This window comes from Ambystoma mexicanum, chromosome 12 (assembly GCF_040938575.1).
Source record: "Ambystoma mexicanum isolate Mex_15411 chromosome 12, UKY_AmexF1_1, whole genome shotgun sequence".
Classification (NCBI taxonomy): Eukaryota; Metazoa; Chordata; class Amphibia; order Caudata; family Ambystomatidae; genus Ambystoma; species Ambystoma mexicanum.
The window spans coordinates 370,054,169-370,069,132 of NC_090936.1; the positions used below are offsets into that span (position 1 = coordinate 370,054,169).

General features: G+C 47.9%; 1 protein-coding gene across 1 annotated transcript in view; it reads left to right on the forward strand.

Moving 5' to 3' along the window:
- Nucleotides 1-14,964, forward strand: part of LOC138513548 (NADH-cytochrome b5 reductase 3-like) — a 1,142,086-nt gene that overhangs the window by 418,431 nt on the left and 708,691 nt on the right. Inside the window, exon 4 of the mRNA XM_069628494.1 lies at nucleotides 14,600-14,706. Within this exon, the coding sequence (XP_069484595.1) occupies nucleotides 14,600-14,706 (107 nt within the window). The remainder of the gene's footprint in view (nucleotides 1-14,599; nucleotides 14,707-14,964) is intronic.

Consider the following 14,964-nt stretch of genomic DNA (forward strand, 5'->3'; position numbering starts at 1 on the left):
TTTGTTTTTGCAGGGATGGTTGCGATCTCGGAGTTGCCGCGCCGATGGCGCTGCACTGTTTATTGGTGTTAATTGCTAACCTGTGTTATCTTCTCTTTGTACAGGTTGCAGTGATGTTCCGGAGTGATGAGCGATTGAAGCGCTGCTTGCCCAGGTAAGTGCTTTGTTAATGCTGACCTTGTTCCTTCTCCCTTGCAGGTTGCGGTGAAACCTGGAGATGGGCGAGGTAAGAGAAGCGCAGGGTGCTGCTGGGACTCGCTGCTTGCCCAGGTAAGAATTGTTATTAATGCTGTCCTTGTTTCTTTACCTTTGCAGGTTGCGGTGAACTCCGGAGATGGGCGAGGTAAGCGAAGCGCAGGATGGATTCAAGATCGGTTACTTCACAGGTAAGTGTTCTTGCTCGCTAATGCTGTTCTTGTTCTTCCAGGATATTAATGGAATCCAGATCTAGGGCTTCAGGATTGGGCCGTCAGAGAAACAGATGAGCAGGAGCTGTACACGGTGAGCGTTACGCTGCAGGAGTGCAGAATAACGCGAAGCGTGTTCTGCTGTTTGAGTGTGGTTTAAATAGCCCAGGTAAAGTAGTTCCAGGCCCAGCCACACCCAAAACACTAGACCGCATGGCTTGGTTCTAAAGAACTGAGCTGTGTAATAGGCCTCCATGTTGGATTAAGGTCCAAAACTGGTATTGCTTTATTCCTGATGAGCCTGGTGCCAAAGGCTCCAGGACTGACTCCATGTATGTTTCTGATGGAGTTTTAAGGCCCTTGGTGCCAGTGTGAAAGGCTTTAGCTCCACTGCTGCCAGGGGGCTGTTATACCTGAGGGGGTCAGGGGCATGGATCGTGACACCTACGTCGCACCTAGATAGAAATATGAATGTTAAGCATGTGCCCCACTTAGATGGAATTCTTAACTGTAGCCTGCGTCACACCTAGATAGGATTGTGAATGTTAGCATGTACCACACTTCGATGGAATTCTTACCTTTAGCCTGCGCTCTATCTAGATAGAAATGTGAATGTTAGCACGCGCCACACTTAAATGAAACTGTGAAGGTTAACAAGTGCCACACTCAGATGGAATAGTGAATGATAGCCAGCATCACACCCAGACATAACTGCAAAGACAGCAATGCCAATTAGCCAATCCACTAACAATTTCACCCCTCTGCATACACCTATCAAACTCTAACCAAACACAACCACAAGCCTACAACACAACAATCCGCACAAACTTCACTACACTGCAATAACAAAACAACCCACACATAGACTTGCACAACAGCACGCAACGACTACCGACCGTAAAACACCCCAAGCCCAGCCAACTGACCCACCGGGCTGAGGCTGCCAACAGCACATCACTGTTCTCTTGCACTTTTCCAGCTTATTCCCACTAACTAACCCCCCCCCCTTTCTTCCCTTTTTCAGAGCCGCCAGAGGAAAACTCCGGTGGTTATAGTGCAAGGTACAAATATTCTTTAACATAAACATTCTTTCCGGGATACACTCCTGAGGGTGAGAGATAACATTACCAGCATCTGCACCCATCATCCTACAGTGCACATCTGACACACAAACAGAGCTGACACTCCTACGAATCAGGGGGTACCAAGCACAGGCAGGGAGAGTTATAAACATCAAGGCACGCCAGATTCTGTTCAGAAACAGATTCCAGACTTCAGCATCCAAGTCATAAGGCGATTCTCCAACCATCTCCTTTGCTGGCTTCAAAGAACAATGGGTTTTCAAATGGGGTCATGCCCATACATTTGTTAAAACACAATGCACGTTTCCACCAGTCAAACATTCAGTACTCTTGGCAAAGGAAGGTACTTCTGCATAAAGAGGTAAAGTTGATATACCTGTCAGGATTTCCCATTTCAATTTTATGATCGGGATGCCTGCTGGTTTAGTAGTAGTGTGGGGCTGAGTAGGAGTTTTATCCACTACGATTTCCTGTACTCCTAGGAGCACTAGTCATTTCATCACAATAAATCATTGCAGTAACGTTACTCAGCAACAAAATACAAACATTCAATTTGAATGCAGGTTGTGTGGGGGGTACAGAAGTAAGGCTCGGACACAATGGTGGCATGTTGTTGGGCAGAAACTTGTATTATATGAAAAAGGGTTTGAAACATTCTTCTGTCCCTAAAACTAAAAGGGGGTTCCCTTCCCTGCCTCTAAGAAAACTAAGGAAATTGTCAGAACGTCCAAAATTATAAAGTATGTCACAGTCGTATCTCAAAAAAGTATTTCGAAGGGATTGTGTCCTCCGACGTATTCCTTATCTTTGATAATTCGTCTCCAGCTTGCTGGCCTCGGAATTTGTTTTCAGCAGAGGGCGCTGCGCATCGACGTCCGTCGAGTTGGTGTCCCTCGACAGCCACTGTATCGGCGCCAACGTCACCATGCCCATAAATAGCCACGCGCAGCGTCCGTTGCTCAGTTCCGTTTTTCCGCGCTTCGTGGGGCCTCGGAATATCGTTGCTCAGTTCTTCAGTCAAATATACTTCATTATTCCTTGTGAATACCGACTCGTACTCGATGGCTTCCTCATCCGAACCGACGACTCCACGGTCCAACTTCAAAAATGTCGAGACTGTGGAAAGAAAAGGTCGTTGACAGGATCTGTTTGTGGTGCCTGGGAGTCGAGCAACATTGTTCGGAGTGCGAGGACTGCATGTCCATGACGGCAAAAGCCTTCAAGGAGCGTAAGGGGAAGCTCGAGAAAGGTAAGTCAGTTAAAACTTCTTCAAAAGTTTCCTCGGCGGAGTCGAGACATTCGTTACCTCGCCATCACAAAATACATTCTTGTTCTAGATCTCGAAGCAGTTGCCATCACTCTTCGAGATCTAAGCATCCCCTTCCTCGTCTTCCGTTTCCCCGAAAAGGGTCTCCTGCCCCACAAAACATAACTCTCAGTCTGAGTGGGAGGAATTCAGGAAAAAGATGCTTAGCGTCTTCGAGAAAGCGGCCTCGACCCCCTCGAAGACTGCTGAGGGTGATACCATGGGTGAAAGACCCGAAAGATCAAAACGCTGCCAGTCGCCGAACCCGGCGAAAGAAGCTACTCGAGAGTGTAACAAACCCTCGAGTAAAGGCAAGGGCGCGTCTTCGACGCCGTCGTTGAAGATCCCTTCTACGCATAGATCGGCGTTCTTCGACGCACAGGTCAGTCGATTCGATGCCGTCATCGACGCCCAGAAAGGACAAACCCACGGCCACCTCACAGCCAGTGGCCATACCCAGAGCCTCGATCACGAGAATGTCGTCGACAACCTCGAGTAGAATTCCGATACTCTCAAGTTCCTCGAGGCCTCTACCAACCTTCTCGACGCCTTTTTCATTGGCTTCGAAGCCTTTAACATCCGCGTCGACAACGTCGACGTTTTCTCAGCCAATTATGACGAATTTGGCCCCTTCTGCTCTGGAAATGGGATTTATACCATTTCCAAGATCTGATCATTCCAGAGCCTTAGCATCTATTTATGAGGAAGGGGAGAATTTGGATCAGGAGAGACCTTTTGAGTTGCAGGGATCTGCAACTTCTGTACCAGAGGAACTTATCTCTGAGGAAGGTAGGTTTAAGGACCTCCATGAATCCTTACATGAAGCAAGTGGGTTGGACACTTCCCCAGAAGTGAAATTTGCCAAACCAGACTGAGGGGAACATGCTGAAACCCCTTATAGAACCTTGATGGCAAGGATAATAGAGTTTATGGGGTGGTCTACACCTTCACCTGCTTTTCAGCAAGACGACCTCACAGACATTTTGGTTAAAGGTCCAGAGGAGGATCCTGTAGTGCCATTTCATGCGGCAGTACAAAGGAAAATATTGGCAAACTGGGAAACCCCTGAGGTTATCCCGGCGGTTAACAAAAAACTATCAGCCAAGTATAGGGTGTCTACTGCTGACCCTGAATATTTATCCAAACACCCAACTCCGGAGAGTCTGGTTGTTCAGGCAGCAACTTCATCAGGTAGTAAATCGGCTTACCCTGCTGTTCCACAGGACAGGGATGACAAGAGAAATGATTCTATTGCCAAAAAAGTATTTTCTGCATGTAGCATGGCATTGAAATCCATCAATGCTACTTGTACGCTCGCAAGGTTCAGCCACACACTTTGGGAGTGTGCTTCATCAGCGGCTGACTGCCTTCCGGAGGGAGAAGAAAGGGAAGCATTTCTCAAGGACGCAATGCGCGAATCCCTTCAGACTGGCATCGATTCTGCTGACAGAATCAGCAGGGCTATGGCGGCAAGTACAACAACCCCGAGATTTGCTTGGTTGCGAGTCTGGTTTTGCTCCAGATGTGCAAAGCAGACTTTTGAATATGCCCTTTGACGGCTCTTCTTTGTTTGGTAAGAAGGCGGATGACAGTTTAGAAAAGCTTCAAACATCAAAGGCAGCAGCAAAATCCCTGGGAGCTGCAATCCGTCAGACACCATATCGCCCCTCAGGAACCTCTTGGAGAGGTAAGTCCTATCGCTTCTATTCCGCATTCGGAAGAGCCAGAGGACAGCCGGTTCAAAGGGGTCAGGAAAAATTCACCCGAGGTGGACGGGTTAAAAATACAAAAGCCGCCGCAGCAGCAGCAGGTACCTCTTTACCCTCGGCATCTGCATCAGCTGCCTCCAAACCGCTCTGAGGACTCTCCTCACAAGACACCAGTAGGGGGCAGGTTAACTCAACATCTGACGGAATGGCAGGCTATTACGTCAGATGCTTGGGCATTGGAGACAGTTGGCCAAGGTTACTGCCTGCCTTTTCTACGCATCCCTCAGAGTCATCCTTTGGGGAACAGCTCGCTGAAAGTTCCAGATCCGCTCCTCTTGCAGGAAATTGTAAACCTGCTAGAGAAAGGTACCATAGAATAGGTACCTGTAGCGGAGAGGAACAAGGGCTGGTACTCCCAGCCCCCCTCCACCCCTACTTTCTCATCCCGAAGAAAGACGGAGGACTGAGCCCTATCTTGGACTTACGAGAATTGAACAAGTTCTTCAGGAAGGACAAGTTCAAGATGGTAACACTCTCTCAGATCCTTCAGGCCCTCCAGCTCCAGGACTGGCTGTTATCTCTGGACCTCCAGGATGCTTATTTCCATGTGCCAATCCATCTCAAACACAGGAAATACCTGAGGTTCGCAATTGGCAGCTCTCATTATCAATTTCAAGTTCTGCCATTTGGCCTGACCTCCGCCCGAGGGTCTTCACCAAGTTAATGTCGGTAGTGGCGGCAAGTCTAAGGAAGGGAAGGATTCACGTCTACCCCTACCTGGACGATTGGCTGATCAGGGCTGTATCTTCGGAACAAGCTCAGATCCAGCTAGATTATGTCTGCCACTTCCTTCACACACTGGGCTTCTCCCTCAATTTAAAGAAGTCACAGATGATACCATCACAGAGGCTCCAGTTCATCGGAGCGGTCCTGGACACTTCTCTGGGAAAAGCCTCGCCACCAGAGGTGAGGGCTCAAGATATTCTGCAGATGGTCACCAAGTTTCAAAATGCCCAACATCTCCCAGCCTTTGACTTTTTGAGGTTGCTAGCCCTCATGGCATCCTGCATCTTCCTTGTGCCAGAGGCTCGCCTGAGAATGAGATCTCTCCAGTGGGCACTAAGAACCCAGTGGTCGCAGTTCTCAGGAAAAATGACAGATCTCCTTCGGATTCCGGACAAGGTAGCCCGAGACCTTCAATGGTGGGCTTATTGAGAGAACATTTTGAAAGGAGAACTGTTTTGGCAACCATGGCCAGAGATAACAGTAGCCACGGACGCCTCACTCACAGGGTGGGGAGCCCATGCCAACGACTTGACCATCAGCGGTCGTTGGTCTCCATCGGAGTCCAGACTACACATCAACCTATTGGAGCTGAGAGCGATCAGACTAGCGCTGAAAGCTTTCCTACCACATCAGTACAGGGAAAAAATGTCCTGATAATGACGGACAACACAGTGGCCATGCACTACCTCAACAAAAGAGGAGGCGTGGGATCATTGCCACTGTGCAGAGAGGCAAAGCACCTCGGGTTTGGGCATTTCAAGAAGGAATCTCTCTATCAGCAGTTCACCTAGCCGGAGAGAAGAACTTGACGGCGGACGCTCTGAGCAGGCAGGGCACAGTCTCCCACGAGTGGGAACTAGCTCAGGACGTCCTTCAGGAGATATTCGCCCTTTGGGGAACCCTTCAAGTGGATCTGTTCGCCACCAGTACCAACAGGAAGTGCGATCTGTTTTGTTCAAGGGAATTTCCCCCGAGAGGAGCTCTAGGGGACGCGTTCGTAGTGGACTAGGAGTTTCCACTCCTGTACGCGTTTCCACCAGTCCCTGTCATTCCTCAAATGATCAGGAGGTTTAGAAGATTCCGGAGGACCATGATCCTAATTGCCCCAGACTGGGCCAGGAGAACGTGGTACCCGGACCTTCTGGACATGTACATCTGCCCTCCAATTCGCCTTCCACTCAAGGAGAATCTTCTCTCACAGAAGGGAGGTCAGGTTCTCCATCCAGACATCGGAACCCTCAACCTTCACGCTTGGCTTCTGAAAGGTTGAGATACAAGGATTGGGACCTCCCTGATGACGTTATGGAGGTGTTGCTTTCGGCCAGAGGGCCAGCAAGAAAGTCTTTATACCGCTGCCGTTGGAACAAATTTTGCAGCTGGTGTAGAGAAGAGAATATCGACCCCTTTTCATGTGGTACACCAACAGTGTTATCCTTTCTACTCTATTTGGCAAATTCAGGCCTTCAAGTTGGCACTATCAAGGGCTATCTCACAGCGCTATCGATCTTCAAGCGCACTGCAGAGGAGCCATCGTATTTCAAATTACCCTTAGTAATACAATTTCTAAAGGGATTAACTAACGTCTATCCCCCAAGACCATTCCAAGTTCCCTTATGGGACTTAAATTTAGTCTTAAATTTCCTGATGGGTACTCCTTTCGAACCACTCCACTCTTGCTCGCTAAGATTTCTCACCCTTAAAAATGTCTTATTAGTGGCACTAACATCTGCTAGAAGGGTGAGCGAATTACAAGCTCTATCTCGTAAACCCCTCATACAATTTTTCATAAAGACAAAGTTGTCATACAGGTGAAGCCTAATTTCCTCCCAAAGGTGGTTTCTGAATTCCACATCACTCAGAAAATTACATTACCTTCATTCTATCCTCCTCCCCATCCGGGGAAAGAGGAAGAAAGGTTACATAGGCTGGACCCAAGGCGGGCTTTAAGCTTTTACATCAGCAGACTTGCTAGTATTAGGCAAGCAGACCAACTGTTCGTAGGTTACTCAGAGCACAAATTGGGACTACCGGTAACAAAACAAACCATTTCCAGGTGGATTATTTTGGCCATTCTGGAATGTTACAAACTAGCAGGGAAAGAGCCTCCTCAAAATCTTAGGGCTCATTCAACCAGAGGTATCGCAGCCTCTTCGGCCCTCCAAAGAGGGGTTCCGGTTCGAGATATATGTGCGGCTGCCACATGGTCGTCCGCACATACCTCCACAAGATTTTACAACCTGGATTCCTCCTCTAGTCAAGATACTAGGTTTGGCAAAGCAGTATTACATTCTGTTCATTCCAAAAAGGAAACATGGCGTTTTTACTCCCACCTCCAATTACACAACACTGCTATGGGAGTCTATCAAAGATGATGAATACGTCGGAGGACACAATCCCTTCGAAGAACAAGTTACTTCTTACCTGGTAACGTTCTTTCGATGGGATGTTCCTCCGACGTATTCCTTATCGCCCCTCCCATCCATCCCCACAGTAATACTTCCCTTGTGGTTGCAGTTTACGCTCCTTCAAGGTCAATAACCAATTCAGGCATGACTTATCTTATGCTACAAAACGGAACTGAGCAACGGACGCTGTGCGTGGCTATTTATGGGCATTGTGACGGCGGCGCCGATACGGTGGCTGTCGAGGGACACCAACTCGACGGACGTCGATGCGCAGCGTCCTCTGCTGAAAACATTTTCTGAGGCCAGCAAGCTGGAGACTGATTATCAAAGATAAGGAATACGTCGGAGGAACATCCCATCGAAAGAACGTTACCAGGTAAGAAGTAACTTGTTCTTCTGTCACTAACACTATATACTTGTAGCAACTGTGCACGGATGATATCTCCCTAAAGTAAAGCGTTCTTTGTAGATCCAGCCAACAGAAAAGTTCCCAGTTTTTGGGTAATTGGAAAAGAAAGAAATATTCATAAATAAGACTCCAAGGTTAGGGTCGTAATCCTTTCCCCTAAATTCCTTGTAGTACTCTTAGTCGATCTAGCCAACAGAAAAGTTCCCATCTCTTGAGTTATCACAAGTGGCAAACATAATGTTCAAACCTTGTAGTTGGGGGCGTGGCCAGCGGCCGAATGAGGAGCATGTAGGTCCTGCGAGCTCCTGTGCCGCCGTGTGAATCCTGACAAAATCCTGCTGTGTTACCCCCGGAGGCGAGAGTAACTTAGATCGCAAATGCGGTTGAGACACCTGGGAACTGAATGGTTCATTTTATGAAGCTGAATTGAAAGAGACAGCTTTGAACGTGGTTGGAAAGTTCCGGCGGGAAGAAGTGTGCCCAAGATAGCCCCTGTGGTGCTCTAACAGGCGAGAGGGCAGACCGCTAGCTGCTTGGATGCAGAGAGGTCTCATAGTAACCTCTGGAGGCGAACGAGAATGCTGGAGGGCTCTTTTTTGACCGGGGGCTGCCACGGTGTTGGAGTACGGGAGTGTGGCACAGTGGAGCCTCCTTACTGGGAGACCGATCGCGTACCCAGGCGGGAGGAGAGAGGCGGCGGCGAGGAGAGGCCTCTGGGACTGGAAAGGCGGGCGGGCTCCCCCCTGGCCCCGGGTTGGAGACTGGTGTGCAGGTGTGCCGGCGGCGGAGCGGGGAGCGGAGCCGGGCAGGGAGACGTGCGGCGGAGCATCGGTGCAGGGACGGATAGGGGCTGTGCCTGGAGGATGCCGTGTGCAGTGGGAGCTGCCGCGGGGCTTGGAGCTGAAGCGGCATTGCGGTGCGCCCCCCTCCCCCGCGAGGGCATTGATCGCAGCCTGGGGCTTGGAGGCTGGCGAGAGGAGACAGCTGCTCCTGGAAGAGCCGGGTAAGGGAGAACCCGGTGCGCGAAGTGACGGAGAGTGAGACCCCGATTGTTGGCCCGGGAAAGTGGGCCCCCCAGAGATAGATAACGATCGGCAGAAGATTGTGAAGGGGAAGCAGGGGCGGGGGCTGCTGACGCTCCGGAGTGTGGAGAGGCACAGTGGGGTGCCTTCAGTGTGGTGGGCCGAGGTGAGGAATTGCCTGAAGCCTTAAGTGGCCTTAAGTACCGGCCTGGGAACCTGAGGGGAGGAGCACCCCCCCACCCCCTATAGGTCTAAGGGGACTTGGGAGTGCTTGGCCTGGTTCAAGGTGGTTTCCGGCCAGCGGACACAGGGCTAGGCAGGAAGCGGGCGGAAGTGCAATTGGTAAAGCAAACTGTATTGCCACCTGCAGCACAAGTGGTGAGCTTGTATCTGAGGAGTGGGCCCTATAAGCCCCGTCTGACATGGGCAAAAGTCAGCAGCGGATGGACAAGTACATGAATTTGAAGGATGGGGCGCATGGGCAGGGTGGCCCGGATAGGCAAACGAGAGAGAGACCCTCGGGCAGGATGGAGAGTACAGTGATGCTGGACTCCCTTATGGAGGCGATACAAGCCTCGAGAACTTCTCTCCAGGAAAGCATCAAGGAGGTGGGGGTGGATGTCTCCTTGGTGTGGGCGGACCTCCGCAAAGTATGCGAGAGGGTTACAGAAGTGGAGCAAAGGGTCAGCATGGTGGAGGATGACATTCAGATACTCAAGAATCAAGAGGCGGGCCTGGTGGGGGCGACCCGAGTGTTGGAGGCCAGAGCGGAAGATGCAGAGGGTCCCTCCAGGCGTTGTAACATCCGTCTGGTCGGAATACCGGAGAGAGAGGAAGGCCCTAGTGCGGAGTTTTGTGGAGAACCTGATCCTGAAAGTGTTGGGGATCAAAGGACTATCCAAGCTACCTGTGGATAGTTCTAGCGAATAAAAAATCTCTGGCAATTTACAAAATCACACCTCTCCATGGGTTTACCTTGTGGATGAGCCAGTAGAATTACGATTGTTCTACTAAATATGGGAAGATATTCCAGAAGGATGTTGCTTGGAATAGTTGATGGATGCCCCCACCCATTTTTAGTCTTCTTTTGTTTTCAGAACATGGCAATTTAGGATTTGTTGCTGGCCCTCAATGGTCTCTTTTATTGGGCAGTGTTTTCTGATGTTCACAGTCCGGATCCTGTGTGGGGTTTTTGAGGCACGCACAAGTCTTTGAATTTAAAATCTGCTTTTGAATCTAAAACAGTGAAGATTGGAGAGAGCAGGTTTGTTCTGTACCTGGAGTTCCAGCCACAATGATGATGGTAAATGTTTACCTTAATGTACTTCTTGCATTTCCTTTTTGTCAAGGCCCAACAAAAGTCTGTTTTTTAAATATTTTTTTAAAAACTTTATTTAGTTAAATGTGAATTCCAGACAATCTTAGTTGACTCGCCACCATCAGCATTAACATCATGACAATGACAATGGAACCTTCATATAATCACTTACGGTAAATGCCTGAGTTCAAAACCTTTTAACCAAAACATAACCACCCAGTATCCCCTGTTTACCTCTTTAACAAAGAAAACAAACAATGATAGTGTAACAGAGTCCCTCCAATTGTTATACATTGCATCTTTCGAGGGCATTCCTCTGGGTCACACCAGTCAAAACGCCATCAGAGCACTGAGAAATTTCAGAGCAAGGTAGGTCTGAAGTAGTTCTGTTCTCTGTCCAATATGTTTTCATGAAATGGTAGCCCTACGGCAAGATTCCCTATAATCTTACCCACCACATAGCCACAATTAGGCCACATTCTGTTTTCCACCCATGGGCTAGCGTGATAATTGCTGCAGTAAGCATGTGGGTAATAGGAGCAGCACAAGCTCTGCTAGCGTCATAAAGGCCCTCAGCTACCACCCCCAACACCACCACTAGCGTCGGACTCTGAGGTAGTTGGTTCCTGTGAGAAACCTGAGGGTATTCTCACTCTTATTCCCCCTGGATCTTCTTCTCAGGTGGCATGGGGACGGCCATCGCTGTTGGATCCAGAACCTGGGTGTGGACAAACTAGGGAGAATCACCTGGTTGGAGGTTCCTTGGGTATTAGGAGTGAGGTATCTGAAGGCGAGACATGGTATCCCCCCACCCCATTCCTTGCCCAATCCATCCTACCCACCCTTGTTGTTCATGGGATATTGTCACCTTGAGTCCTATCCTACCCCTCGAACTTCACCACGAAAAGGGAAGAGAAAATATCCTGGACGGCTAAGGAGAACATACCCTTTTACAACTCTTGACCCTAACAGTGTCTTTCCTTACCCAAAACCCATTATTTGTGCTCCAAGTAAGAGGAGGAAAAGAGTTAAGTACATGATAACGGATGAGAAGAAAGTTCAAGCACAACAGACAGGACTGTGATATTAATATCCATTCATCTGTTACCCATCTAGACAACAGGGAATACTATCAAGACCAATGCTTGTATAATAAAACATCAGAGAGATGGAATACTCTGCCACAAGGGGGAGCGATCTCATTAAATAAAAAGGCTAGAGGATGTTCCTATCTCTGCTGTCGATCTCCTAATAGTATTCTAGTGAATAGACTTAACCATCAATCTAATCTCCAGTCCCATTTCACTTTACAGCCCTCTCCCTCAGCTTCCATAAGCGATTTCCAAACCCATTCCATCTTCCCCTCCCGATTTCCAACCAGTACTGGGATGAGGAAGAGGCAACCAGGAGTAATGAAGCTTTCCCATTGGAACCACATGGGGAGTGCAAGGGAAACCGACGATAGAAAGAACTTAAACTGTCCCATTGATAGTCAGGAATTTAATAATTATCACGGACACCTGACTCCACTTGACAGTTTTCACAACTATAAAAGGTGCAGGCTTTTTCAAGAGGGTGAGCAAGCTGGGAATGCTGTGTGGACCAGAGGAGCCAAGGAGCAGAGACGGACAGGAGCTGAGTGCTGGAGGAGAATGGAGTCCTGATATGCTGGCCCAGTGTCTGTGAGGGGCTGCAGCGTGGCGAGGGAGCTGTCTCTCCAAGGAGCCGCAGTGAGGCTCCCTGCATCCTGCTGGCACCATACAGGAAAAGTGCTTGTTCCCTTGGGATCTGTGCCGGTCCCAAGGATGTCTGAGGGGCAGGTGGTGAGACCATGACCTCAACCCTGTGTATCCTGAAGGGCCCGCCACTCAACGTGATGCTGCCCGGTAAGTTTCGTGAAAGCAATGAGAAAGAAACTCAGGAACGTGTGTGCGACTGTAGCAGAGCGGGAGAAAGGCACAGAATATAGAGTGGCACAGAGCGCAAAGCAAGCGACAGAAGGTAAAAAGGTTTTAAAGCTCAAAGCGATTGGAAAAGAGTGAAATACAGAAAGTGTATAAAGAAGGTGCAAATGAGCACCGGGAGGACAGAAAGGTGTGGAAAAAGGGTGCAAGTTACCCGCAATGAAAAGGAGGGTGCAAGTGAGCACCGAAAGGACAAGAGAGATGTGCAAGAGGCACGGGAAGGAAAAGGAAAGTACCAGGGGCACAGAAAAGGTGAAAGCAAGCAAGAGGCAGTGCAGGCAGTGCAAGTGTGCACGAGAAAGATAGCAAAAGACACAAAGGAAAACAAGAGATGCAGGAAGCACCTGAAGGTGAAAGGCTTAAGAAGGAAGAGCAAGGAATAAAGTGGGGTTACAAATCGGAGTTGTCACACCTATGAGGAGTAAAGAACCAGGCGATTTCGAAAAGGCTCTAATTGTGTCCCACAAGTGAAGTGTGTATGAAAGAACTGTGTTGAAGTTGAACTTGTATTTGAGACCGAAAAGGGGCCTAAGCTTGGGGAAGGGAACCCAGAGAGCCCTTACCTAGTTGGAGATTTATTGTTTTGTTGCATTGAAAGGATTGAAGCTTGGGGAAGGGCCCCTTGAGTAGCTTTAAAAGGAACTGTTATATTTATTTTGTGGTGTTTGGAACTTGAACACATTGAAACTTGGGTAAGGGAACCTCAAGGAACCCAAAGACCTTGAAGGTATTTGAGAGTATTGCAAGGGCTTTGTGGAGAAGGTTATCTGAACAGCCCTGTTTTGATTGAACTCAGTTTTGTGAAACTAACCAACCTACACATGGTGTGAAGACCACCTACAACTAACCTTGGTTTCCCATCATTTTGTGTTGAACCACTATCTTTTTCTTTTAATAGACTTTCTAACACATTTTGTCAGAGTGAGGGCAAGCGTAGGTTTAGACAAAGACAGATTTTTACTTTGGACTTTAAGACTTCGACAGCCCTTAGAAACATCAGTTTAGGGAACCATCCCTCTAGTGTTATGACCAGTTAGGCATTACACCAGCCCAGGAACTTTAGTAAATAACGGTTTTGAAACAAACATCTTTGAGTCTTTGTCTCGCTTCATACCATGCCTGTCTCACAATCCCCAGAATGTCATTGATGTGGCTCAGAAGTTCTTTCCAGAAAATATGTGCCTTTGGACAGGACTATCACATGGTCACAGTTTCACCAGCAAGGGGGGGGGATTTTGGGATTGATAGTGTAATCAGAACAGAGTCTTATACCATCGAAAAAAACAATTTTATATGCTGATTCTCTGATGGCCGTACATCTGAAGCTTTTGCTTGCTCAAGTCCAACTCTGGCCCCACTCCTCCTGTGTTATATTAACCCCTGATCATTCTCCCAATACAAAAGTCTGTTTTCCTACTCTTGACTAAATGATGAAAGTTCAATATGCGGTGATGATTTTGCAAGCCAGTTGAATATTTAAACATGAAATTGTTTTTATGCTCTTTGAAGAATAGATTTGGTAACTTTTTTTGTTATACTATTGTGGCTCCATAGAAAGGATTCTTGCAAGAGAACAGGGGTGGGTGGAGTGACAAATATTACCACAATTGTCGTGGTGGTGTTCATTGCCAATCGGCTTAATTTCATACAGATCTTGCAGTATTGTAGCAAGTTTTAAGCGTGGATCTTGCTTTTGCAGATTGAAAAATTACTGAAAAATAATCTGAAATGTTCATGTTGAAAATGTTTTGTATCCCTGCGCGCCCCCCGTCCCCCCCCCCCCCCGCGCCCACAGGCGGATTCCTGACTGCATGTAAAATAGATGCAAGCACTTTCTGAATTCTATCACAGGGTAGATCTTGAAGAATCTGGCTGTAGTGCCATTGACTGTAAAAAAATGCATCTCCCACTGTAATTATCCATTATCGATTTTAGATGAATTGCAGTCACACTGTACTAGTAGCATGTGTGTGACCAGTTGCCACACTAGCATGTACAAGATGAATATACCTTCCAATAGTGAAGGTGATGCCCCATTAAGGCTACAATTTGATTATTATGTCTTATGGCAGGTGGGTATGGCGACTTGAAAGACATACACAAACGATCAGGGTCGTTCCATATTCTATCTACTTGATTTGAAAGAAGATAACCTGTATGGTTGACTGCCTTTAATTTACTTCTTTTGTAGGACAGCACATTTACCTTTCTGCGAAGATTGATGGGAATTTGGTGGTCAGACCTTACACTCCAGTATCCAGTGATGATGATAAAGGATATGTGGATCTTGTTGTCAAGGTAATTCAGTCATTTCGGTAAAAATGAATTCCATTGGTCAACATCTTTACAGATAAATTCTCCTACAGTATGCATTTATCTTGCCGCGGGGTAAAATTCAAGTTGCAATCTACTAGCCAGCCATAAAAAAGTAACTTGCCACCTCAATTCTATACTTGCACATAGCACACCAGTTAGTAGTCGCCAATAGTCCAATATCACTATTGGCAAGTGCACATTTTGCACCCTGATCTTACCATACCACCCGTTTCCTGGTTT